General features: G+C 38.6%; 2 protein-coding genes across 3 annotated transcripts in view; both read left to right on the top strand.

Annotated features, from left to right (window-relative positions):
• msi1b (musashi RNA binding protein 1b) overlaps positions 1-6,336 on the top strand; it is a 43,132-nt gene extending 36,796 nt beyond the window's left edge. For both annotated transcript variants that reach the window (XM_041786572.1, XM_041786573.1), the window contains exons 11-15: positions 1,634-1,690; positions 2,070-2,132; positions 3,331-3,485; positions 4,569-4,614; positions 4,714-6,336. In XM_041786572.1, the coding sequence (XP_041642506.1) occupies positions 1,634-1,690; positions 2,070-2,132; positions 3,331-3,485; positions 4,569-4,610 (317 nt within the window). In that variant the 3' untranslated portion in view covers positions 4,611-4,614; positions 4,714-6,336. The remainder of the gene's footprint in view (positions 1-1,633; positions 1,691-2,069; positions 2,133-3,330; positions 3,486-4,568; positions 4,615-4,713) is intronic.
• An 11,752-nt stretch (positions 6,337-18,088) lies between these two features.
• prkab1b (protein kinase, AMP-activated, beta 1 non-catalytic subunit, b) lies at positions 18,089-27,157 on the top strand. The gene is made up of 8 exons (XM_041787472.1): positions 18,089-18,405; positions 18,606-18,778; positions 21,147-21,316; positions 21,396-21,489; positions 21,600-21,714; positions 21,961-22,094; positions 22,176-22,244; positions 26,292-27,157. The coding sequence occupies exons 2-8, from the start codon at positions 18,629-18,631 to the stop codon at positions 26,367-26,369; spliced, it is 810 nt and encodes a 269-aa protein (XP_041643406.1). The 5' UTR covers positions 18,089-18,405; positions 18,606-18,628; the 3' UTR covers positions 26,370-27,157.
• Positions 27,158-27,787: the final 630 nt, after the last annotated feature.

The raw sequence follows: 27,787 nt of genomic DNA, 5'->3' as shown, positions 1-27,787 counted from the left end.
CAGTGTAGGAACCCTGTCTGTAATGTTGTGAAAGCAAAGTATATCACAACACTGAAAATGTTCTCTTGAACACCCAAAACTGTGTAGTTTTTTTTTGTTATATCTAACCTGCACATAAGTAAGGTTCAGTTAATAGTAAACACCTATTAAAATTTGACATGCTGTTTGTAGTAGAGGGTAAAATAAATAAAATTTTAAAAAACATAAACATAGGGCCTCTTTAAATAAAATATTTCCCCTAAATTATCACAAATAAACCAAAGCAAAGAAGTGTATGCTGTGAATCTGCTCTCTGAATTTTCTAGTTTTTTTTTTTCCATGTTTAGGTAATTTTATGGGTATCAGTGCCTGTGCAGGGCTGTGAAGCCATCATCAGTCTGCCAGTTGGGATGTAAAGAAAGACTTGTAGGGACAACGCCATCTCTCTCCTCTTTTCTCCATCTGTCTGTAACAGACACTAACATTTATGTGTGCATCTTTATGAGATGCTAAAAAGACAAAGACACACAGTCTGAGTTTGGATGCTTGTGGTTAGTCCACTAAATTTGGATATAGAATTAGCCAGCACAAGGTTTAATAGTCGGTTAAAGTAATTATCTATCCTTTTGTAGTAATACAGGCCCAAAGCCCTGGTCAAAAGCTCTTAAAAAACAGTAATGAAGCCACCTGCCACTCGCTGCCTTCCTGCCAGAGCTTCCCATCAGCTCTACTGTGGACATAAACATGAGAAGCTTACTGTTAAGTATCTTGCAGTAACAGTGTTGTGTGCTGGAATCTTTAACTGGAAAACAAAAGTTTTGCATGAGCTGTAGGAATTGGGCTCATGTACCACTCAACAAAAGTGACATTAAGCACAATATTAATCTGCAAAGAGGACTGAAGGCTAGCAGAGATAGCTGCTAAATTTAGCCACACTCTACTCAGCACACTAGCCTCACATCGTACACCTGCTGACACAATAACCCCATGATGAATCTGACTGTTTCCTGAGCATTTTCTCCACTTTAAACTAGTCAGTTAAATGTAATTTAAATACACGTTAAGCTGTTTGGGAAATAATCACCTGAGAACATCACTCTGGACTAAAGCACAGCTTAAATATCGCGTTTTTCTGAGCAGAAAGTAGAAATTTACGAGAGTAAAAGGGATGACTGTAGGTGTCAGAGCTCCTCTGATCTGAATAGACACTGTCACAAATACAAACATGTTTCCATTAACACATGTAAATGGCTGCTTGTAAATATCAGGGAGTGGAAATGCATCCGCTGAGGAGCGTTCATGTCTGTGTGTGGATGTTAGCATGCAGCGTGTTTGAAGTTAATTTAGGAGTTGTTCCAAACTGTGAAATATCGATTCAAGTACATTCTTAAATGATGATGTTTTTGTACTATTTGCTGTATTTCTTGCTCTTCTTTATTGATTTAACATCACTTTATTGATGATACCACACTCTTCCATCCTCTTACTCCTGTTTGCATTCCTAAAACCTTGTGTTTTTTAAAAATGTGCTCTCCATACCTCCTGTCCTCACCTCTCAGGTGTCCCCCTACCTGTGCGTAAGCGTGTGTGAGTGTATTTTCCTTTCTGACGGCCGTGGCGTGTGTCTCACAGCACTCTGATGTTTCTGTTTTAGAGTTCCACTTAGAGAGGACTCCCCTTCTGACTTCACCCCACCCCCCTGAGCTCACAGGTCAGTCAGTCCCTCCTCTGGACTTTACAAGCAGCAATGTTGTCAAGTCTGCTACACGACACGCTCAGATCACATGATCAGTCTTTGGTTTGCATGTTTGTGTTTGTCAGTCCTCCTCGGTCTGTATCTGAAGGCAGGATTGTTGACAGTAATGAGGAAGGTTTTAATGTTTAAAGGCTCAATCCAGTGATCTCATAAACACCTCTTTGTTGAATATGAGCTGCAGTAACTCATTTCTTTTTGATTTTTTCTGTGAAATTCAGATTAAAATGTTGATAAAGTTACTGAGTTCACTGAAGTGAGACTTTACATTATGCTATCATCATTATATAATCATACTATGACATTTAATGTGGTCTTTGTTTCTCTGTCTCTTTAGCCATTCCTCTCACAGCATACGGACCAATGGCAGCAGCAGCGGCAGCAGCAGCAGTAGTTAGAGGTATGAATTTATAATTATCCTTTTAAGATTCTGCATGTACATATGAGGACATCACGTCTAGGCTTTCCTACAAAATAGTAACAATTTCTGCTATTAGATTTTTTTTAGATAAGTGTCCAGAAGGTCCATTGAAGTTTAAGTCATTTGCTTGAAATGTTGGGAGAATTTGCTTGGAAATTTTCAGGAATTTTCATGGTTATTTTGGCCAATTTGCTTGGAAATTTTCTAGAATAATTATGGACATTTTTGAGACATGTTTGTATATTTTTGAGACATTTATTTGAAGTTTTTGGGGAAAATTGCTTTGAAACATTCATAGCATTGTCATGGGAGTTTGTTGTAAATTTATTGGGGGAATTAATTCGGAAATTTTCAGGTGTTTTCATATTAATTTGGTAAATTTATTTAAAATGATTGGGAGTTTGCTTTGAATTTTGGGGGGAATTTGCTTTTAAATTTGTTTTTTTTACGTCAACTTGGGAAATCTATTTGTCAACTGTGGGGAATTTGGTTGGAGCAGGGGGCTCCTTTGTAATTTTTTCAAGAATTTTCATAGCATTTTGGGGAATTTATTTCAGAGGGGGGGACTTCTTTTACATCACTGTGGCTGCAGGGAGATCCTTCAGTTAACCAAAGTGCGCTGAAAGGGGCTATAAAGCATGCCATCAAAACAAATTAATGCACTACTTATGGACCTTAATTGCATCACATTTAATGCATTAATGCTGACAAGCCTAAATCAAACGATTTACTTTTTATGATGGTCAAACATTTCCATAAAAAAAAAAAAAACAAAGTAAGATACACAAAACAGTGAATGGGTGCTGGATCCAAAACTACCAGGAAGCTCCCATTTCAAGCATTTCTTAGCAAGGAAGTGAGGGTTCGAGCCAACATGCTCTTCCTCAGACTTGCAAATGCATCTGTGAGTTACCATCTTAAGTAAGTATATGTAAACATGGGACCTTACACAGCTAAATCTGTCAGTCTGATACATCAATGATGGATGGATTAAAAGTAGTTATGATTCAAATGCTGATAAAGTTCCCAAGTTTACTGAAGTGAGACTTTATACTACATTTATAAACACTTTAGAAAAAGTGGTAAATTAAGACAGAATTCACTGACTCTCCTAATTAAAGTCTTTTAAGTAATTTTAACATTAAATCTTTTATTTATTTATTTTTTTGTCTTTCAGGCTCCACCCCGTCTCGCTCAGCTGGGTTCTTAGGTACGAGCAGCCCGGGGCCGATGGCAGATCTCTACGGAACAGCCAGTCAGGAGTCAGCTGTCAGCAGTTACCTCAGCGCTGCCAGCCCCGCTCCGAGCACCGGATTCAGCCATAGTCTGGGGGTGATTAAACTCTCTACTGATCAGATATTCTAGAAAAAGTTAACATAACACATTCATCTAGAATTGCTCTCTTTTTACCTCTTTCTCATGCTAGAGTTGAGGGCTTTTGGTCTCAGTAATTCAACATTTGTCTGTCAATGAAATGTGAAGCTAAAGCTAGTCGTATTTTAAATGTTTTTAGATGTATTTATATTACTTCTGGGCAATTAATCCCAAATGAGATTAAATTGCAATATGGCCTGCTGCAATTTTCAAATTGCAGAAGGTGCAGTATTTCTTTTACCTGTGTTTAGTTGTGTTTGGATGTTGCACACTGATCCTGTGGTCATGTTTCTGGTGGATTGTTGTCTCTTATGTGAGATACATTTGCACCATGAGAGAACTTATCCACCGAGTTAGCCTTTGACTTTAGGTGCTCTTAAAAGACGTATAGTGCATATTCTTCATCAGCGCAGCTTTCTGGCTCTGTGCCAAAGCACTGACATCAACCGTTTTCTGGCTCAAATCTCTGTTATGATGCCTAAATGATCCATAGACCACTGTGGCAAATTTACCTCACAATGACCAAAAAACAGCATCTAAGTGGCAGTGAGTCAGCTGACAACAGACTGTATACGGTGAGATGAACTGCTCTGTGATTTTATATTGTAGTGTTAGAGGGGCGGGGTCATTCCCCACTGTGGGCTCGTAACATCACCAGCCCACATATTGGCCCCGCCCACATTAAACCCAGCCAGGAAAGTAGTGAAAAACTTTCTCATGTTTATTTCTAAAAATGACATTCTCAAGACCTTTATTATAAACATGCACTCATTACAGAGTGTACAGAACACTGTCTTTATGACAGTCATTAATGCAATGCTGTGCCAACTTAAAGAATAAAAAAACAGGATGCTGTATTGCCGCCTGTTCATTTTCTGTTTTCAAAAATAATCCTGTCTACAGGAAGAGCATGACATGCCAACAAAGTTCTGTCCTTGTCTGTGCTGGTGAAGCAGCTCACTCAGACACTGAAGAATGGATCAAGAGAAAATCTGAAGCTCAGTCTGAGATTAAATAGTCATCTGTCTTTTTCTCCCACAGGGCCCTTTGATCGCCACAGCCTTTACTAACGGCTACCACTGAGAGAGTAAGTCCCTTCAAGTTCTGCTAGCTTTAAATTAAACTAATGAACATGTAAGAGAGTGTTAATTTTCCACGAGTAATCCAGCTGTTTTTTATGTTTCAGTGCAGAGCTGTCGACTGAGAGCTGGAAGGAGTTGAAGCTGCTTTGGAGCTGATCTGGTCGGTCTCGGTCCAGCCCTCCTCTTGTGTCGGGGCTGCTGAACCTTCACCCCCCTCCACCCTGGTGTCACCCCCGCTGACGCCTCACTAAACTCCACCTCCTGAAAAAGAAAAAAAAAATCACACACGGAGCGAAAACGTTCATGACTACACATGATAGCATCACAGACACACATGCTGTATTTTTAGTCTTTTTTTTCTGTTGTAATGTTTCACTTTGTTTTTTGTTTTTTTGTTTTTTTTGTGATGGCTGCGTTATTTCTTTATCTGTTTGGCTGTTTTATTGGATCGTTTGACCTCCAATTAGGAGAAGAATCTGAGTGTTTGAAGGTCAGGAGCTGTAATTTGTACTGGAAAACTGTATATTTGTCACTTGTTCATGCTGAATTTTAACAAACATTTGATTAATACTATTTCCTAAGAAATGTGTCATAAAGTGTATATCTTGGTAGGATTTTTTAACAAAACTTGTTACACTAATAATGTCATTAGTCACAGTTACATAATAGGCCTACATGGAGCTGTACAATTTTGTAAAATATTGTAAATATGACCGGTTTCTGGGGGAGGGCCTATAACGATTTTTGTGTGGGAGGATTTGAGACAAGGTAAGGCTGATTCAATCCTTTCGTGTTGGAAAGTTTGACTGTTACCAGTCCTAGTTTCGCACAAAGGTCGAAAACATTTCAGTATCTTTGATGTCAATGTCAGACCAGCCACACGCTGTATTTCCCACGGATGATTCTGTATATGAGGAGGCTGCGTCTGGAAAAAAACACTTTACTTTTGGGGATATTTGGGTGTGAAAACGCTCCTCTATCAGGAGACAAAACATGCTGTTTTCTTACTTTGTCATATTTTTGTTTTAACTGTGATTTTCAACATGTGATGATTGTTTGTGAAGGAAAATGAAGGAGTAGTTTGCAGGAGCGGCCGTGCACAGTTAACACAGTGACGACTGATTCGTCCTGCAGGTTGTGTTGATGTTTGCGTGAGCGTGTCGTCATTTTCACACATTGGTTTCCAATGTGCCATGTACTGTTTTTCTTTTCTTTCGAGGGATTGGTACCTCAGTTGCAAATGTGAAATTTTAATCTGATTTTTTTGTGTTTTACATTAACATCTTTGTCATCTTTGGGGATGTTTTACAAGGAGGGGTCTTATTAACCCTGTTTACCTGTCGCCCCCCCACCTCTCCATCCCATCGCTGCGTATCCACTGGAGGTCACAGACTGTAGCAATGTGGCCGCTGTTTTTAGACCAAAACATTCATGTTCAGAGCTACTAAGACGTTGCACTGGCCGATCATGATGATGATGATGTGTTCTCCTTCGAATGTTAGCTGAAGAACAAATGAAGCACTCTGACCCACGAAGCACCAGGTTTTACATTTTGATACACACACTCTCACACTGCTGCGGGCTACGATGGTAGCTCAAACTTTGATGCTGTTTTCACTGAGAAGTAACAATCGTGTCCACACTGTAACATTTTCTGATTTTATTTTCCTGTAATGTTTATTCCTTTGAAAAAAAAAAAAACTTTTTAAAATTCCTAATAAATTATTTTAAAACATTCCATACATGTGTCCTGATTGACCGTTATTTATCCATTAGATCCTCTGAATCAGAGATGACCATAAATTCATATTTATTTCAAAGAAGGAAGTATTTTTTATGCCTTATCCTGGTGAAAGCTGATGTTGGGACATTGGAGTGCCTATAAAAAGTATTCACCCCCTTGGTTGGTTAGCTTTTTAATTGATTTTATAAATATGTCAATTTCAACTGGCTTTATTGATAAAAAAAACTCTGAAATTAAGGTAAAATAAGTGGCTGCCTAAATATTCACTCTTTTAAAGTGAATGGCCTAGTAGTGGTACTAGTAGCCTCACAATTAGTGAAATGGAGATCACCTGAGTTCAGTTAATGTTTCTCAAATAATAGCAGTATGAAGACAACTGTGTCTGGAAGGTCCCGTCACTGTTTAATCAGTATCCTGGCTACCATTACACCATGAAGACAAAAGAACACTCCGAGCAATTCAGAGAAAACATTAATGAGGAGTACAAGTCAGGGGATGGATACAAAAATATTTCCAAGGCACTGAATTTCCCCCGTAGTTCAGTTAAAGCCATCATCATGAAATGGAAGGAACTTGTAAATCTGCCTAGATCAGGCCATCTGCACAAACTGAGTGACGGTGCGAGAAGGAGACCAGTTAGAGAGGCCATCAAGACACCTATGACTACTCTGAAGGAGTTCCAGGACAGGTTTCAGGACTCTGCAAACAACTTTAAGTTATTCAGCTTTAGGGGGGACTGGCAAAGTGAAAGCCTCTTTTGTAAAAACTTAAATTGTGACTGATTTCACCAAAAGGCATGGAGGAGACTCCATGGTCAAGCGGAAGGAAGTGTTTTGGTCTGATGAGACCAAAATGGAGCTTTTTTGCAATCAGACAAGACACTGTTCCTCCCTCATTATCCAGACAATTCTGTTAAACACAATATGTTTTGAATACTTTGAAGGATTGTTTTTAGGAAGGGAAAACTATGACGAAGTTTCACGTTTGTGAATCCATGCTTGGGATTTTTGTCATTATTCTATCTTTGCACAAGATGGTGGTGTTTGGCCTTTTTGCTATTTCACATACTGTTCCTCCTTACCTTTTAAACAGCCTTCCTTAATATTAAAACCACTTAAACATTTTTATTTTATTCCTGCACATTTTGTTCTAAATAAGCATGCACTTTATACTTGTGTCATTTTTAGAAAATTTACTTTTGGCCTTTTTGTCTTTATTTGGAGAAGGTTGGATAGTGGACAGCATGAGAAATCATTGACAGGGAGAGGAGAAATACATACAAGGAAGGAGCCACAGATCTGACTCTGACCCATCCTGGCTGCCAGCCCCATACATGGGGCAGGACCACCAGTCCACGTACAGCCCATGCAGTACTTGTGTTATCCAAATGTACAGGCGCAACTCCAAAAATTAGAATATAATAAAAAAGTTAATTATGTCCGATAACTTTATTCAAAATACAGACATGTTAACCCTCTGAAAAACATCAGTACTTGGTCAGAAGTTGCATGAATTACTGTGACAATGTGACGTGTCATGGAGGCGATCAGTCCGTGGTCCTGCTGGGGGGTTATGGAGCACAGGTTGCTCTGATAGCAGCCTCCAGCTCATCTGTATTGTTGAGTCTGGATACATCTGGAAACCTTTGCAAATTAGACTTTTCCACAATATTCTGATATTTTGAGAGTGATTTTTTTTTACTTTCATCAACTTTCATTACTAATCATCAAGATTAAAACAAGCAAAAAGTCCTGAAGTGTTTCACTCTGTATTAGATCAATCTAGAACCTGCTTCCATCTGCTGAAAGTCCCTGGACATTCCACAGACTACAGTGTCTTTAATAGAGAGCTCCTTGCTGCTATTGGGACTGTTGATAGTGGTTTTGGAGTGATGCTTGCAGAATCGGCGTGTGTCATTGGGCCAAAGATGAAAATATCATATGCCCTGTGGTGTGGTGTGAGGCAGGGCTGGTTTGAGTCATTTGGAGGCCCAGGGCAAAGGCCAATATGAGGCCCCTCCCCCTTTGACTAAAGAATGAAAAATAAGTGGAAAGAAATGAGAAAGTCTCCTGTTCATAAAGCCACAGAACTCCAGTAAATGCCCCATTTGAGCTATAAATACCCAAATAGCCAACCATAATTCATCTTTTTCTTTGAAAAGCATCTCACAGCTCAAACTCAGCACATGCTAATGTCTTGAAAAATCTTTAGGCCAGGTGGAACTTGCATAATGCTGGTGTTGGGTCAAAGACTGGTTTCTCTAAAATCACCACTTTTTCAGGGAACCACAAAAATGGACCTTTTGACATATGTTAGACTACTGCTTTAAAATGAGTTCTAACCACTGGCAGATGTAAAGGATGACCAATGGCACTGATTTATAAAAACAAATGGAAATCGTGTAAAATTAAGATACAAGCTTGTAGCCTGATGTCAGTGAGAAATAAAATGAATATGCGCTCATTATCAGTGACAGATTGTTTCTTGTGATACTATACAGACATTTGTATGCCATTAACCTCATAATTATCCACTAATTCAGTGTTTCTCAAATGGTGGGCCCTATGGCAAGTCTAGGTGTGCCTTGGGAATTTGTACAACTATGCCTTATTACTACAACTTTAATGGCAAGTACTGTAACCAGGCCTTCGCACAGATCTGGCTGGACCCCTGAACAAAAAAAACTGACAATGAGACCCTCCCCTGGTGTGATTTATTGATATCAGTGCATGTGTGTTGGAACGGCAGCATTTTTGCCATTTTTCATCACTCTTATTCTCTTTTTACCAATTGTTTGCAACTTTTAATCATTTCTTTACCACGTTTTTACTACTTTCAACCCATTTTTGCCACATTATGCCCATTTTTACCCATTTTTTGCCTTTGTTTGGCCACTTCTTTGCCCTATTTTGCCATACTTTTCATCACTTTTAACCTTTTTACGAACTTTTTGCCAATGGTCACCCATTGTTGCCACCTTTTTGACATTTTCACTAGTTTTGCCACTTTTAACCCATTGTCTGGCCACTTTTTGCCAATTTTTGCTAGAGTTAGGCCATTTTTTGCCAAATTTTTCATCATTTTTAATCCCTTTTCTCCACCTTTTTGCAACTTTGAATCCATTATTTGCTACTAAATAAAAAAAATTATTATTATTATTGCTACATTGTACCAATTTGGACTATTTTCTTCTTTGTTATTGACACTTTCAACACATTTTTGCCACTGTTACCCCATTGTCTGGCCACTTTTTGCCCATTTTTTTTTAACTTTGTTTCACCAGTTTTTGCCCAATTTTGCAATGTTTTTGTATCACTTTTAAATCATAAGAAAAATAAACTTTTACATGATATTCTGCTTTTTTAGATGAACCTACATGTATATGACAGCATCTAGAAAGGACATAAAAGTGGGCCTGAAATTGATGATTTCTCTGCATCATTTCCTCTGGCCCTCTCTCTACGTCTCAAGCTCACCTAGTTCTTGTCCAGCGGTTTTCCTCTGCTTCTCTTTAATCTCTCTGCTGCCTTTCTCTCCTGATTTCTCTCCTTCATCATCACTGCTCTGCTGCCTCCTCTCCCTCACCTCCACCTCTCCCAGAGTCTCAGCTCTACCTCAGAGAGAGAGACAGAGGTGTCATAAACACCAGACCCTCCATGGATCAAAACTCTGAGGTCCTGAAGAATTGAGAGGAAGAGGAGCCCTTAACCTGTAAGGACCTACCTCTGTCTCACCTTGTTCATCTGTGTCAGCTGGGCCTCTAATACTGTGTCTGTGAATTACACAGAGCTCTGAAGACTTCAGATGACCAGATACCGATAATAAAAATTTAAGTGACATTTCATGAAATGTAGCAATCTGAAGGCACTGGATAAAGATTATAACACATCTGCACCTAAATTGATGCATAGGTTGAAAAAGTGCCTGTAATGTGAAAAAACATTGCCTTTGTGAGATGACAGTAATGCATGCCACCTTTCATGCTGCATTTTTATTTTTGGTAATGGTGCAAACTATTTTGTTGTGGTATGAAATAAATGATGGCATTGATACAAATATGAATTATAATAATAGCTGAAAGAGAAATGGGAATGTAAAGCCATACAAAGATGAAAAACTCTACAGGTACAGATTACCATTAAACTCAGACAGCTGGGTCCAAAAGCTCTCCTCTTTGGAACCGTTTCTTTTGTTACTACCTATTTGCATCCATCCTCACTTACACTTTTACACAGTAGGTGTATAGCTGACAGTGCAAAATAAACTGAAGGATACATTTTTAAAGTATCTTTCTTTGCGATCTGTCTGAGGTGGGGTGGAGGTCAAACTGTCCTGTAGAGATCTGCAATCACAGCTCTGCTGGGCTGCAGGTATCAACAGCCCTCCTGAACACATCTCTGATTACATTATTGTTCACATGATTAGAAGTTTTTTTCTTTTAAAGTTGTTATAATAGCAGCTTTAATCCTCCTAAGACCAAGCTTTTGTTTGAAAAGCATTTTTAATTTCTCCCACTTCTTTGGGATCAGTAAGACCTAATGCAAATCAAAAAGCCCCCCCCCCAATACCCAATAAAATTCCCCCAAATTTACTAAAAATGTCATGAAATTTCCATGGAAATGCACCAAAATTTCCAAACAAATTTCCACCAACAAACAAACAAAACAAACAAAAAACCCAGCAAATTTTAAATCAAACTTACAATGAAATACACAAACATAAACTATATTGCCAAAAGTATTCGCTCACCTGCCTTGACTGGCATATGAACTTAAGTGACATCCCATTCTTAACCCATAGGGTTTAATATGACGTCGGCCCACCCTTTGCAGGTATAACAGCTTTAGCTCTTCTGGGAAGGCTTTCCACAAGGTTTAGGAGTGTGTTTTTTTGACCATTCTTCCAGAAGCGCATTTGTGAGGTCACACACTGATGTTGGACGAGAAGGCCTGGCTCTCAGTCTCTGCTCTAATTCATCCCAAAGGTGTTCTGTCAGGTTGAGGTCAGGACTCTGTCTAGGCCAGTCAAGTTCATCCACACCAGACTCTCTCATCCATGTCTTTATGGACCTTGCTTTGTGCACTGGTGCACAGTCATGTTGGAACAGGCAGGGGCCATCCCCAAACTGTTCCCACAAAGTTGGGAGCATGGAATTGTCCAAAATCTCTTGGTATGCTGAAGCATTCAGAGTTCCTTTCACTGGAATTAAGGGGCCAAGCCCAGCTCCTGAAAAACAAGCCCACACCATAATCCCCCCTCCACCAAACTTTACATTTGGTACAATGCAGTCAGAAAGGTACCGTTCTCCTGGCAACCACCAAACCCAGACTCAACTGCTCTAGAGTCCAGTGGCGGTGTGCTTGACACCGCTGCATCCAACGCTTTGCATTGCATTTGGTGATTTATGGCTTGGATGCAGCTGCTTGGCCATGGAAACCCATTCCATGTAGCTCTCTGCGCACTGTTCTTGAGCTAATTTGAAGGTCACATGAAGTTTGGAGGTCTGTAGAGGAAATTTCATGACTGGACTTGTTGCACAGGTGGCATCCTATCACAGTACCACGCTGGAATTCTCTGAGCTCCTGAGAGCGACCCATTCTTTCACAGATGTCTGTAGAAACAGTCTGCATGCCTAGGTGCTTGATTTTATACACCTGTGGACATGGAAGTGATTGGAACACCTGATTTCAATTATTTGGATGGGTGAGTTAATTCTTTTGGCAATGTAACGTATCTGTAAAATTTCCATGAAAATACTCGAAAATTTTCCAAACTTATCGGACAATTACCTAATAGAAATCTGCTGTGGAAAAGCCTAAATGTAATTTCCTCATATGTGCATGCAGGGTCTTAGGAGGTTAAAGGAGTGACTAGGCCCATGTCTCAGGAAGAAGCTCACTTCACAAGTCAAACTTTAGTTTTTCTAAAGGCATGTAATGAACTATTTATCCAGTGTTACTTTTGGCATCTGTGTCCATAAAACCAAGAGGATTTGCCAGGAAGTTGGCATAACTCATAAAAACTGTATCTCCAGTGAAGGCCAATCTTAAATCTTCAGTGCACCAAGATATTTTAGACAATGCTATGCTTCCAACTTTGTGGCAACAGTTTGGGGAAGGCCTTTTGTCTATTCCACCATTACTGTACCCCAGTGCACAAAGCAAGGACTCTAAAGACATGGTTTGATGAGTTTGACATGGAAGAACTTGAGTCCTGACTTCAACCCCATTGAGAACCTCTTGGATGAACTGGAATGGAGATTTTGAGCCAGGCCTTCTTTTCAAACATCGGTGCGTGACCTCAGATGATCTACAGAATGAATGGGCTTCAGAACAGTCTTATAAGGAAAACTTTGAACTCTTAGAAGGGATAGAGTAACATTTTGTTTTCAAAGGTGGTTACTGTTTCATAAACTAATAACTAGAGCAGTAAATATACACACTTGAACTCCTCTTGTTAGCACAGAAAAGATGAGCTCCTCACAGAGAAAAACACTGAGTCTCTTCTTATTTTGAATGTGTACTCTGTGAATCAGCTGAAAGAGGATATCTGTGAGAAAGCCTCAGAGCCATCAGATGAGATAAGCTCCAGTGACTCTGTTTTTCCTGGACTGAAGGGATTTTTAAACCCTGCATGTGTTGACTGTGGGCCAGGCTGTTCAAAAACCCATAAAACACAAATAAGCAAAGACACTTTTCATTTAAATGACTGCCTTTTAGTACAGTTGGTCATAAACTACTCTGACAGTTTCATGGTTTGGTTGTATTTGATTGTAGATTTTGATCCTGTAAAATTAAGCGTTGTTTACTAGTGATCATCAAATAATTGAATTGAGTTGAATATGAAAAAAATTCAGATTTTAAAAACCAGGTGTCTTCTTTCTATTTTCGTGTCCTGATATTTGTCTCATCTTTACCAGTGCAACCAGTAATAATCATGTTGGAAAGTACAAATGTGAAACCTGCATTCATTTGAAAACATATTTCTTGGGTTCTGTTTGTATATTCTTTTTTTTCCTCTCTGTCCGTAATTTTTTAAGTTTTGAAATAAATGACAAATGGCACAAAATCAAATCAAATAAACAGACATAACACAAAAACTCGGTGTGAATCTAAACATACAAAAGATATGTTTGCAAAAAAGACCCAAATACATACAGACAATACAGACCAAAACTTAAACCCTGATATTTTTAGCTGGTTTTCATCATATATACCCATCTAAGAGTACTTAAAAATAAATTGTATTGCTCTTTATGAAAACAACCTTATAATTCAGCATTCGACCTGCCATCTTGTTTCAAAGATCAACATACATTATTTCAATAAACAATATTCTCCTAACATATACAACCCCAATTCCAAAAAGTTGGGGCGCTGTGTAAAAAGTAAATACAAACAGAATGTAATGATATGCAAATGTCATAAATCCATTGTTTTTTAATTCTGTTTTTTTAGTTTTTAATGGAACAAAGTAAACACACAAACAAATAACAATACAGCTAAAAGACTGGATAATCCATAGACTAAAATGTGTTGTGACATAGATAAGAAAATCAAACATGACACTGTGCTTGCAAAGTAAACCAAGTTTTAGGGTTCAGGCGCTCTCGTGTCCATTACTCTAGATCCAAAAATGCTCTAATTGTCTGCTCTATTATTTATTAAGGCCCAAGTTATAGTCAAGTCCCAACTGTTCCAGTTACTTCCTCCATTTCTGCAGAAGAAGATGAGCCTTCCATCAACATAGTGTCCAAGTTTTTCCAGGGTTACAATTAGAGACTTCCACATAATAACAGTTGGAGGTTCATCCATGATCCATTTCACCTTTATTGCTTTCCTTCTTAGCATTGGAAGAGACTGGACCACATCCTACAAACCCATATTTTATTCATAACAGAACACAAACAACATAACAGATGTTGAAACTGAGACATTTTACTGTTTCCTGAAAAAGTATTTGCTCCTTTTGAAACTGATGGCAGCAATAATCTCAAAAAGTAAGGAGAGGGCAGCCAAAGGCTGAAAAAGTAAGCAATACCACCAGAATCTCTCAGAAGTAAAGATGGGATGAGGTTCACTAATCTGCAAAAGCTGTGTTTAAAAAATGTGGAACAATTTCAGAAAAATGTTCCTCAATGTAAAAATTCTGAAGACTTTGAATTGCCCAGCATCTACCATCCATAATATCAACAAAAGATTTAGAGAATCTGCTGAAATCTCTGTGTGCAAGGGACAAGGCTGAAGGTTAATATTGGATGCTCGTAATCTTCAGGCCCTCAGGCAGCACTGAAATAAAAACAGGCATGATTCTTTACTGGAAATCACTGCATGGGTTCAGGAACTCTTACAGATATTACTGTCTGTCAATATGGATCACCTTTCATCCACAAATGCAAGTTAAAGCTGTATCATGAAAGAAGCCAACATGGGCCAAAGCTCCTTTAAAAGGAACTGAGACAAAATGGAAAACTGTTCTGTGGTCAGATTACAAATAAACAATAGACGCCATGCCCTGTGGACTAAGGAGGAGAGGGACCATTCAGCTTGTTATCAGTGCACAGTCTGTGCCTGTATCTCTGATAGTATGGGGTTGCATTAGTGCCTATGGGGTGGGCAGCTTACACACCTGGAAAGACACTATCAAGTAGATAGATGTTTTAGAGCAACATATGCTCCCATCCAGACAACGTCTCCTTCAGGGATGGCCTTAAGTATCTCAGCAAAACAATGCTAAACCACATACCACATCCATCACAACATCATGGCTTCACATTAGAAGAGTTCAGGTGCTGAACTCTATCTTCATCTGGCAAAAAGACCCAGTATTGTTGAGAATCCTACATCAGACAAGAATGGGACAACATTCCTCTCCCAAAACTCCAGCAACTGGTCTCCTCGCTACCCAGACGTTTTCAGACTGTTGTTAAAAGAAGAAGGAATGCTACACAAAACGCTTCCCTGTCCCTACTTTTTTGAGATGTGCATGTGCTGCTATAAAATTCAAAAGGAGATTTTTTTCAGGAAATGTTAAAATGTCTCAGGTACAACTTCTGATGTTGTTTATGTTGTATTGTGAAAAAAATAATGGGTTTATGTATGGAAGCCCATTTCTGCCAGTTCAGAAAAAAATAGGAAATGTAAGAAAAATACAAAACAAAACAAAACAAAAAACTCAAAACAAAACAAAACAAAACAAAAACAAATAAACAAGAAACTGTTAAGTCATAATAATAAGATACTAAGTCATAATAATGAGATAATAAGTCATATTTATAAGATAGTATCTCAAGTTAAAGAGACACTAGGTCGTAACATTAAGATACTAAGTCATAATAATGAGATACTAAGTCATAATAATAAGATACTAAGTCATAATAATGAGATACTAAGTCATGATGAGAAACTAAGTAAGAATAATGAAATACTAAGTCAGAATAATGAGATAGTAAGTCATTATGATGAGATACTAAGTCATAATAATGAGATAATAAGTCGTAATAATGAGATACTAAGTCATGATGAGAAACTAAGTCAGAATAATGAAATACTAAGTCAGAATAATGAGATAGTAAGTCATTATGATGAGATACTAAGTCATAATGATGAGATACTTAGAATAATGAGATACTAAGTCAGAATAATGGGATAGTAAGTCATTATGATGAGATACTAAGTCATAATAATGAGATACTAAGTCATTATGATGAGAAACTAAGTCAGAATAATGAGATACTAAGTCATAATAACGAGATAGTAAGTCATTATGATGAGATAGTAAGTCATTATGATGAGAAACTAAGTCATAATAATGAGAAAGTAAGTCATAATAATGAGATACTAAGTCATTATGATGAGAAACTTAGTCAGAATAATGAGATACTAAGTCAGAATAATGAGATACTAAGTCATAATAATGAGATACTAAGTCATTATGATGAGAAACTTAGTCAGAATAATGAGATACTAAGTCATTATGATGAGAAACTTAGTCAGAATAATGAGATACTAAGTCAGAATAATGAGATACTAAGTCATTATGATGAGAAACTAAGTCAGAATAATGAGATACTAAGTCATAATAACGAGATAGTAAGTCATTATGATGAGATAGTAAGTCATTATGATGAGAAACTAAGTCATAATAATGAGAAAGTAAGCCATAATAATGAGATACTAAGTCATTATGATGAGAAACTTAGTCAGAATAATGAGATACTAAGTCAGAATAATGAGATACTAAGTCATTATGATGAGAAACTAAGTCATAATAATGAGATACTAAGTCATTATGATGAGATACTAAGTCATAATAATGAGAAAGTAAGTCATAATAATAAGATACTTAGTCATTATGATGAGAAACTAAGTCAGAATAATGAGATACTAAGTCATAATAACGAGATAGTAAGTCATTATGATGAGATAGTAAGTTATTTTGATGAGAAACTAAGTCATAATAATGAGAAAGTAAGTCATAATAATAAGATACTAAGTCATTATGATGAGAAACTTAGTCATAATAATGAGATACTAAGTCAGAATAATGAGATAGTAAGTCAGAATAATGAGATACTTATTATGACTAGTAAGTATCTCATAATTATGACTTAGTACAGTAGTTCTCAAATGGTGTGCCGTGGCAAACTGGTGTGCCTTGAGACAAGTCTAGGTGTGCCTTGAAAATTCGTCTGACTTTACATAAGTACTACAACTATGCAACAACTAAAGAGACTAAAACCAGTGTCACTACTGCGTGCAAGCACTACACTTGCATTGCATCATATAGCATTGCATGCTCACTGCCCATCTGTTATCTGTCAAATATGCAAATGTAAATTTACATGTAAAAATATGACATCTCATGCTTTTACTTAGAAAATCGGAGGAATGGTGCCTCTAACAGCTGTGAGCTACATAGTTTTGTCTCCATGTTAGCACAAGTTAGACCATAAAAATTCATAAATGGGTATAGGGAATATCCATGCAACACACTCTTCTTTGCAAAACAAGCTAACAAGTTTCGGGAGTGAGAAAAGTGGAAGAAAGTTAAGAATATCCTCCGGTGGGACACCCCTGGTGTCTTCTCATCCTTTGTGCAACCTCTTCCCTTGTTACTTGTCCATCTTAATAGGAGCGACAGAGAGAAAATAGGAACAGGGTGACTGGGGATAAACCTGGGGAGCTGCACTGCATCACTTGCAGAGTGTATGGATGCTACATAGGGAAACTCTGTAATTAAACTGATGTAGCTGGCACTTGCTCACATTGCATGCAGTTGGGACTGTGACGTATTGCTACTTGCTACACACGCTAAAGAGGCTATTTTGCAAGGACATTAATATGGTGTACCTTGAGACGTCAGCTTGCTTTTTGGTGTGCCCTGGGCAAAAAAAGATTAAAAATCATTGACTTGGAAGACTGAACTGTTTTTTTTTTCTTTTCTTTTATTTCTTTTTGTTTTTTTTTTAAGTTTTCTTTTTTTTTTCCTTTAACTGGCGGAAACGGGCTTCCATTTTTATGACATTTGAAAATCATTGCATTCTATTTTATTTACATTTTCCATCGCGTCCCAACTTTTTTGGAATCCATTAAAATACCCTTGGGCTTTATACTGGTATTATTTATTTCTTCATTTACATCTCTAGCTGATATTTTCACGCATTATTCGGCGTCAATCGGGTTAAATTTTTAACTCTGAGCTCGAGGACAGGAGGCGGCGGAAGAGGTGTGTTTTACTCACGAGACTCGAACGAATTCCACTGAACGGCGAAGACGGTCTCTGCTCAGCAGAGCTCGAGGAAGTAAACAAAGACAAAGAGGTTAAAAGAGAGGCAAAGAGAGGGTAGAAAACATTAGTGTGTCTGTTTCTGAGTAGGATAGTGAATCTTTGGGACAGTGGGTCTGCTGCTCCGCCCCCGCGAGGAACACTTCTGCAGTTAAAAGACGGAAAGGACATCGATACGAGCACGAGACGATATTTTTAAACCACGGACAGATGTACTCAAAAGCAAAGACTTCCGTGTGATAAGACTGCGACTGAAAATATTTAGGTAGGTGCTGACAGTGTGTTTTCTCATTGAGTTGTTAGTGTGTGCTAAAGTGACACTTGTTAACAATCACCTTTCTGTTCTTCTGGAGCTGCTAAAAACGCTCTCCAACAAATACTCTTCTCAAACAAGGGCCCCTGGTGGTCAAGAACGGGCCCCTGCATGCCCCAGGTTAGATTCTAACCGGTGTGTTTGTGTTGTAGTGGGTAAAGGTGCCAGCAGCAGGATGGGGAACAGCAGCAGTGACCGGGGGTCCAGCGGGGGTCAGGGGGACCGATCCTACAGAGATGGACAGCAGGGAGGGAAAGAGGCCCGACCCAACATCCTGATGGACAGCACAGAGGACGCAGACCTGTTCCAGAGAGAGGACACAAAGGTACCACACTGGGTTCATGCCATGGCTCTGTGTTATCAAACCAGATAGTCTTCAGATAACAGATTCAGGACTGGGTGTGCTGTGTATGTTGTTTCACATGAAATATGAGTAGTCTCTGATAAATGCCATAGTATGCTTGTGAATTAACAAGCCACATTCACTTTAATCATTGTAATAACATCAGCATTTCAAGGAGATGAATCCAAAATAACAGTCTTATAAAGCAGAGATAGGGTCTTTAATGGCATTGACAAAGTTTATCTGTCTTTTACTACATCTTTAAATCAACTCTACTCATTCTCTTTCTATTATTATTATTATTATTATTACTATTGTTATTGTTATTCTCATTACCACTATTGCTATTGTTATTGTCATTTATTTTATTGTTATCATCATTATCATTATTATAATTAGGGCTGAAATATTTGGAAAAATAATCTAATACCGATGTTTTTCCCCAGTATTGCAATTTCGATTTGATATTTGATTATTTCTGAAGTTCCTTATATTGGGGTTCTCAACGTTGGGGTTGGAACCCCATTGGGGGTCGCAAGACACTGAGAGGGGGTCTCCAAATGCCTTAAAAAACTAGGAACATTTTTGAATTACACTGTTGCCACTTTACAGTTTGGCTGGGCCCCAGAAAGCTCTCTCGTGCCCCCTTAATGTGCAGCCTTGTCTGCGCATGACTATTCTAGAATGTGCATGGCTGTGTTCAGCCACCTTCAGGTACAGTGGGGGTCCCTGGTCTCTGGTACCTTTATTTTGGGGGTCCCAGCTGAAGAGGTTGAGAACCACTGCCTTATATTATGTAGCACATACAATAAATCATTCTTTATTATAACCAACACTGTTAAATAAAACTAGCACCAAACAATTTTGAAAAATATCTAATTGTGATGATTTTGACTGGTATTGCAAATTGGATAGGAATTGTTGTATAGAAGGGAGTTATAATTTTATGTAGACCTGGGCAATTAATCCAAAAATAATCGTAACCAACATTTAGAGCCTGTAACCGACATAAACCTGCTGTGCCAGTTATTTCAGTTTTTCCCCTTGTTATGCTCTCTCTACTAATGTACCACCCCCTTAAAAACAAACTACTAGCTGTGTAGTTACATGATAGGTAGCCAGGTGTTGCAAGGCATGTAGCCTGCTGTAAACCCAAGAGAAGAAGTACCAGTCATGCGCTCATTCCCATCCAGTCCACTAAAACTCAAACACGGAGCTGACTCTGCAAAGTGAGCGGCAAAGTTATTTTCTACTTTTTATACAACAGTATCAAAATCATCTATTTTGTTAACAAGAAATACAAGTTGTTTATTTTCCACTTTTCTTGGAAAATTTGACTTTTTACAAAAAAGATTTTCAGAACAGAGTAGGAGGTTGGGGGTGGAATAATCATTCATTAATCATAATCAAGGTAAAGAGTTCAGCTAATCATGATTTTGATTTTTGCCATAATCGCCCAGCCCTAATTTGACGTCATTCTCATATTTAATATGAAAAATGTACAAATCCTTGAATCTGCTACGGTGATTTGATCTTGTAGGCTTGCATGTTGTTTTTGAAATTTAGACTCATCTGACCATTTTTATTGTCCAGCCATGAGTGGTTTATAGCATCAACTTCATGCTCTTTGCATTGAGAGATGCTCTTCTGCAGTCTCCGGTTGTAACGAGTAGTTCCTTGGGTTATCGTTGCCTTTCTGTTAGCTTGAACCATCTGGTCATTCTCCTCTGACCTCAGCCATCAACAAGGTTTTTCAGACCTGCTGCTGCTCTCTGGACGTTTTCTCTATTTTCATACATTCAAAGTCACTTTAATCACATTTCTTCCCCATTCTGATGCTCGGTTTCAACTTCAGCACATCATCTTGACCATGTCTACATGCATTGTCATGTGATTGTTTGATTAGATAAATGTCTTAATAAGCAGTTGAACAGATATAGCTTTTCAAATGACAGACAAATAAAAGACCATTTTAACTGTTTTACTTTGTGTAAAGGCAAATAAAAGTACAATTACAAAAGCTCCATATGCAATCATGACTTATGAAGATGCGGCTTACACAGTTATCTGACAAAATTTACTTATCTGGCTTACCTTAAGCCCCAGATTGTTGAAGCAAAGCTGAAAATATCAAAGAACCGTCTGTATTCTGTCCATTCTCGTTCTACACATAGAACATAGCTACAAGAGTCAGCAAGAAGCAATCCTTCACATACCAGCTCACAAAACCTTTGTCTCCATCTTCAACTGCTTCTCAGCTTGCCTTTCTTTCAGGAAGTGTGTTTTGAAAACAGAGGCTGAATGTGTTCTCATTAACATGGCAACAACACATTGATATCACTCCTTCCAGGCTCCACAGGAAATTCAGGAGTTTCTGGCCTGGCAGCAGGACCTGGAGAGCGAATGCAAAAGTCCAACACAAGCCAGACCCACTGTGTTCAGGTGGACGGGGGGTGCTAAAGAAGTCTTTGTGTCAGGCTCTTTTAACAACTGGGCCACCAAGATCCCTCTCAACAAAAGGTAGTTAGACTCACGAAGAATGCTAAGCAAGGCTGAAAGTTCTATCAGAGTGAAAATGTCTGATTTATCTTGAATGCAGTCAGAAAAACTTTGTGGCGATCGTGGACCTGCCGGAGGGCGAGCACCAGTACAAGTTCTGTGTAGATGGTCAGTGGACGCTCGATCCTACAGGGGTGAGTAAAGTTTGAAACATAACCTTCCTGTGTGGAATACATCACCATATTATTCTTATGTTTGTAAAAGTGCCTACTCCACACTCATATCTCCGTTTACTCTCTCTCAGGCTGTGATGACATCTAAAACAGGGACAGTCAATAACGTCATCAACGTGAAGAGAACTGACTTTGAGGTGTTTGACGCCCTCAGACTTGACTCACAGGATTCTGCAGACATCTCAGGTAACAACACTTGTTTTAGTTCAGCTACTTTCAAGTAGGCCTGGGTGATGTAGCCTAAATATCATATGAAGGTATTTTTTCCCCTTTGGAAATGGAGAACTATTTTAGTATGTTATATAGCGGTATTACAGAATTTAAGGAGATGAAGCATTTTCAGGTCAACAGTAAGCATGCGCCTAAAAGACTATTTAAACTTAATTATTAAAGTACCTCAAATAATTCATTAGTATCTGCGGACTTTTCCAGACTTGTCAAGTTCCCCTCCCGGCCCGTACCAACAGGATCCTTATGTTACCAAGTCAGAAGACAAGATCAAAAATCCTCCCATCCTACCTCCTCACCTGCTGCAGGTGCTCCTCAACAAGGACACGGGTGTCTCTGTAAGTGCAGGCGTGATACTGTGATGCACTAATGCATGTTACGAAAGTGTGCAGTTTAATAATTCTCATCCTCTTTAACAGTGTGACCCAACGTTGCTTCCAGAGCCAAACCATGTAATGCTCAATCACCTGTATGCCCTATCAATCAAGGTAACAGTCCCTAATATTTATATATTTTACTCTTAAATGAAGGGGGAATTACAGATCTGACTTATGTGAAACAAGTGGCTGCATGAATATTCACCCCCTTCAGGTCAGTGTTTAGTAGAGTCACCTTTGGCTGCAAACACGGCACTGAGTCTGTGTGGTTGGGTCTCAATCAGGCTCTCACATCTGGACACTGCAGTTTTTGCAAATGCACAGCCCTTTTCAAGTCCAGCCATTGGATTGAGGTCTTGGCTTTGACTCAGCCACTCCAGAACATTCACCTTGTTGTCTTTAAACTAGGGCTGTCAATAGATTAAAATTTTTAATCGCGATTAATCTCACAAATTCCATAGTTAACTCGTGATTAACCGCAAATTAATCACACTTTTTTTTGTCTGTTCTAAATGCCCCTTACAGGACTATTTCTCAAGATTTAAATACCCTTATCAACACGAGTGAACAACAATACTGTTTTTTATGCAAATCTTTGTTCATGTCAACAACCCAAAACACACAACAGATAATGTCCAGAAAATATTCTAGTCTAATCTCAAAGATACTGAATGCTCTATAAATCTTCTGAGAGCATAACATGGTAAACTCAAGCCCACCAAGCCACAATAAATGAAGATACTGACCTTAATGTAACATTACTGAATAATACCACAGACTTGTAGAAGTTAACTCCTCTGTTCTCAGCAGCTTAACACAGAATAACAGATCTAATCATCACACATTGGCATAAAGAGCATGGTTCAGTGAAGTTCAAATCACTTAAAGATCATTCCTGTATCCTTCACACTAAAGCAGAGAATTTTGGTCTCACATGAGGGAAATAAAGGCTCACAATCATCCCTCATCAGGACTCACAACAGGATGATACAAAAAGACCAAATACAGTCAGAGAATTACACTACAGATTACTCAAGCATTTTTTTTTCTTCATAAATAAAGGGGACCCACAGTCTAATAATGCCTTTTAGCTTATATTATGATACTCTACACAGCCTCTTCACTCTCAGGCTCACCTGTAACCTCTGCTCCCCTGTTTACACACCAGCCTCTGCTGCTCTGTGTCCTCCTCATCATCATGATGCAGCTGTTGGCCTATATTCACCAGCGTCAGACCCTCCTATAGGGACTGCAGTCTTTAACACTTTTTGCAGCATCTTGATTGTTTTTTTTTTTTTTTTAATATGGCGTTTATTTACTGTTCCAGTCGATCGTTTCAGTAAGTTTTGTTTTGTCCGAATACTTTCACTTTCAAGCAGGAGCTGAGTCGGCATGGGAGTGGGAGTAAACTGACCTTTATGAGACGTGATTGGGCCAGTCAATGGTCGATACAAAGGATCAGTGCAGCTGTAGTGCCGGTTCATAGCAGATATAAATAAATGAATAAATCATACAGGCCCAAAAGTGCGTCAACCCACCAGGAAATGCCCGGTATGCCAGATAGCGAGTCCATCACTGCTTGCAGTTGTCTGAGCGTAAACAATCCAGCATGGTGAGGGGGGCGGCTCTCTGCTTAAGTGGTGTGCTCGGCTAGCGAGTGGTACGGAGTGTGTAAGACTCTACTAGTACAAACTCCTGATAACTCAGTTCATGGCGACAATAACAGAAAATAACTTCTGTCTTATCTGGCATGATATGAAAGCTGAACCTGTTATTCAGAAGTCTCTGTCCTTTATCCATTTTTGCTCGCTTGTACCACATCACGACGTTACTTCCTGATGTGGCAAACTACGGGGTGGGTTGAGGGTCACACAGAACGTGCATGCGTTAATCGTACGACAAAAAAAATAGTGGCGTTAAAAGTAATTTGAGTTAACGCGATCTTAACGCATTAACTTTGACAGCCCTACTTTAAACAATTTCTGTGTAGCTTTCCCTGTACGCTTCAGGTCATTGTCTTACTGGAAAATAAATCGTCTCCCAACCAGTAGTTCTCTTGCAGGCTGAAAAAAATAGTCCTCCAGGATATTCCATATTTTGCTGCATTTATTTTACCCTCTTTTACAAGCCTTCCAGGGCTGGCTGCCAAGAAGCATCCCCACAGCATGATGCTGCCACCACCATGCTTCACAGTGGGGATGGTCTGTTTGTGGTGATGTGCAGTGTATTTAGCATCTTGTCTGATGGCCCAAAAGCTCCATTTTGGTCTCATCAGATCAAAGAACTTTCTTCCACTTGACCATGGAGTCTCCCAAATGCCTTTTACAGAACTCTGGTCCAGATTTAATCTGAGTTTTCTTCAACAGTGGCTTTCTCTTTCCACTCTCCCATAAAGCTTTGACTGGTGAAGAACCTGGCTAACAGTTGTTGTATGCAGAGTCTCTCCCATCTCAGCTGCTGAAGCTTGTAACTCCTTCAGAGTAGTCACAGGTGTCTTGGTGGCCTCCCTCACAAGTCCCCCTCCATTTGTGAGGATGGTCTGATCTAGGCAGATTTACACATGTGCCATATTCCTTCCATTTCTTGATGATGGATTTAATTGAACTTTGGGGGGTGTTCAGTGCCTTGGATTTTTTTTTGTATCAATTCCCTAACTTATACTTTTAAGTAGGCTTCTCTCTGAGTTGCTTGGGGTGTTCTTTTGTCTTCATGGTGTAATGGTAGCCAGGAATGGTATTTATTGTACTGATTCTAAAGATGTACAATTGCTCCTCCTTTTACATGCCAATGTATGTTTTCACTAGGGCTGAAAGATTTGGGAAAATAATCTAACTGCAATTTTTTTATGTTTATGCAATTATTTCATATATTTATTAAGTTCTTCATCACTTGTATTTTCCAACAAAAGCAAGCAATAATTAATTTGATACTATAACCAACACAATATTAGATTAAACAAAGGCTTGACAATTTAAAAAAAAAAATCTAATTGTGAATATTTTAACTCATTTTGCAAATCGGATATGAACTGTTGCATTAAAGGGAATGATAATTTTAATATAATTCTAATATTTTACAAGGAAAACATACAAAAATGAAGAAAATAGATTTTTTTTGTACACTATTCAAAAAATATGCCACTAGAATGAATGCATGAGATGTAATGCATAACGCCTCTGCTGTAAAAAACATATTAAACTGGTAGTTTGACACAAATTTCAGGTTAAATAAATATTGCACTTTCTGTGATTTGAAAATTGCAGCAGGCCATATTGCGATTCAATCTAATTTGCGATTATTTGCCCAGCCGTAGTTTGAACTGTGTATAGTGCACTTCTGCCTAAGACAAATTTACCCTCTGGGACAATAAAGTATGTCTTATCTCATCTAATTATAATTGTACACTAAACTATTTTTCTTTATCTTTGTCACTTTCCAATATGGTAGGGCCAATATGCTTTAGCTCCTTGGTCCCCAACCTGGGATCCAGGACTCCCTCAGGGGGGCGCCAGAGATCCCAAGTGTGGCTCTGTCTGCCCTGAGGTTGTTTGCACATATTAACAGAAATCATGGTACAACACTTTAAATAATTCATACAATGGTTTTTAAGTAAATTAATTGGTGTTTAGGGCTACTTTATTTGGATTTACACAAAAAATATTTAAGATATGTGTTAATTTTGGCCAAGGGGCTAGGGTTAGGGTTAGGGTTAGGGGGGGCTCAAAGGATAAAAGGTTGGGAATCACTGCTTTAGCTTATTGGTTCCCATCCCCAACTCTGGACCCTCTGTGGAAGGCCACCAAACATCCCAGACTGAAATAGTCACATTGACATTTCTTACATATTAACTAACATAATGATAAAACATCTCACTGGATAGTTAATTCAAAGGTCTGTAAATAAAACTGTGTTAAATCTGTGAAAAATACATCTTTCCTCTCTAAAAAATATCAGTTTGCTTCACCAGCCACATGTTTGATTGAGGTTATAAAAAGATTAATCAAATGTTGATGTTAATTCTGACAGAATGTACTGTCTTTTTTATGGGTCTTGTGATAATTTTGCTGTTTTAGACAAAAGTAGCAGAGAGAGGACAGATTTTTAAATGCCATGTTGAAATCTGAACTTGATGTTTATCTTCATCCTGTTGTCTTTCAGGATGGGGTGATGGTTCTCAGCGCAACACACAGATACAAAAAGAAGTATGTGACCACTCTTCTCTACAAGCCTATATAATCCACACTACAGTGATGCAGACTCTTGTTTTAAAATGATTATTCATCTGTTGTCATACATGGCTGCTACTTGAATTGTTCCTGCCTCTTATAACGCTGTAATCTCATACTTTTTTAATACCATTCCCCTATTTTAGTGCTACAATATGTTTTATGTGATCCAACCAGAACTCTGAAGCCTTGTTCCCTCTGATGAATTAGTGCCAACCAAAAGTTTTAAGGAAAATGAACAAAGGAAGAAATGTGGATATTGTCATTCCTTACTCTTTGACCTGCACATGTCAAAGTTTTTTAGTTGATAACAAGAGACCAAAACATGTAATGCATTTCTGAAAATCTGCCTTAGTACAGACTTACCTCTTTAAAGTTTGAAAAACTAAAGCCTAAGCTGGTTTGGTTGTCTTATTTCTCATCAGAAATATCCCATAACACTTAAGAGTGCATTCAGTAGTAAGTAAGTAGTCAGACCCCCTTCACTGTTTTCTATTTTGCTATGTTGCAGCCTGATGCTACAGCCATTTAAACGCGTCTTTATTCTCACTGATCTTCACTCAGTACCCCAGCATGACAAAGTGAAAACAGAATTTAAAAAGTTTTGCTATTTTACAAAACACAAAACAAAACTGAAATATCAAATTGACCCAAGTATTCAGACGTTTTGCCAAAAAAAAGTATTTGCAATTTAGCCCAGGTCCCTCTTATTTCTCTGGATCGTTGCTGAGATGTCCACCTGTGGTAAACTAAATTGATTAGACATAATTTGGATAGGCACACACCTCTCTATAGAAGGCATCACTGCTGACAATGATATCAGAGCCAAAACCAAGCCATGAGGTCAAAGGAACTTCCTGCAGAGCTCAGAGACAGGATTGTTGACAGGCACAGATCTGGGGAAGGCTGCAAAAAATGTCTGCTGCACTGAAGGTTCCCAAGATCACAGTGGCCTACATAGTTCTCAAATGGTAGAAATTTGGCACAACCAGGACTCCTCCAATAGCTGGTTGCCCAGCCAGTAAATGCATGATTTGGTTGTTTTGGAGAGTGCAAAACACATGAAAGCCCACTTGGAGTTAATAAAAAACCTCCGCATGAAAGCTCAGCAGGCTTCTGTTTGTTTTACACTGAGGAAAGCCATCGGTCTCGTGACTCTACCATAAACCAAGATCAGTGGAGGGCTGCAGTGATAGTAGTCCTACTGGAACTTTTTACCATCTCCACACAGGATCTCTGGAGCTCAGTCAGAGTGGCCATCAGGTTCTTGGTCATCTCTCTTACTAAGTCCCTTCTTGCTTGATTGCTCAGTTTGGCCGGATGGCCAACTCTTGAAAGAGACCTGACTGTGCCAAATGTATTCCATTGGAGAATTATAATGGCCACTATGCTCTTGGAAACCTTCAGTGCAACCATTTTTTAAGATTT

The sequence above is a fragment of the Cheilinus undulatus genome, linkage group 5, assembly GCF_018320785.1.
Source record: "Cheilinus undulatus linkage group 5, ASM1832078v1, whole genome shotgun sequence".
In the NCBI taxonomy this organism is placed as follows: domain Eukaryota; kingdom Metazoa; phylum Chordata; class Actinopteri; order Labriformes; family Labridae; genus Cheilinus; species Cheilinus undulatus.
Note: the sequence above shows the minus strand (reverse complement) of the source record. Positions and strands in the feature narration are given on the sequence as shown.

Excerpts from the sequence above, each read along its gene's own strand:
- prkab1b (XM_041787472.1), top strand. The coding sequence starts at position 18,629 with ATGGGGAACAGCAGCAGTGACCGGGGGTCCAGCGGGGGTCAGGGGGAC. Across the intron at positions 21,490-21,599 it reads GGACGCTCGATCCTACAGGG|GCTGTGATGACATCTAAAAC; the intron begins GTGAGTAAAGTT and ends ACTCTCTCTCAG. Across the intron at positions 22,095-22,175 it reads ACAAGGACACGGGTGTCTCT|TGTGACCCAACGTTGCTTCC; the intron begins GTAAGTGCAGGC and ends CCTCTTTAACAG.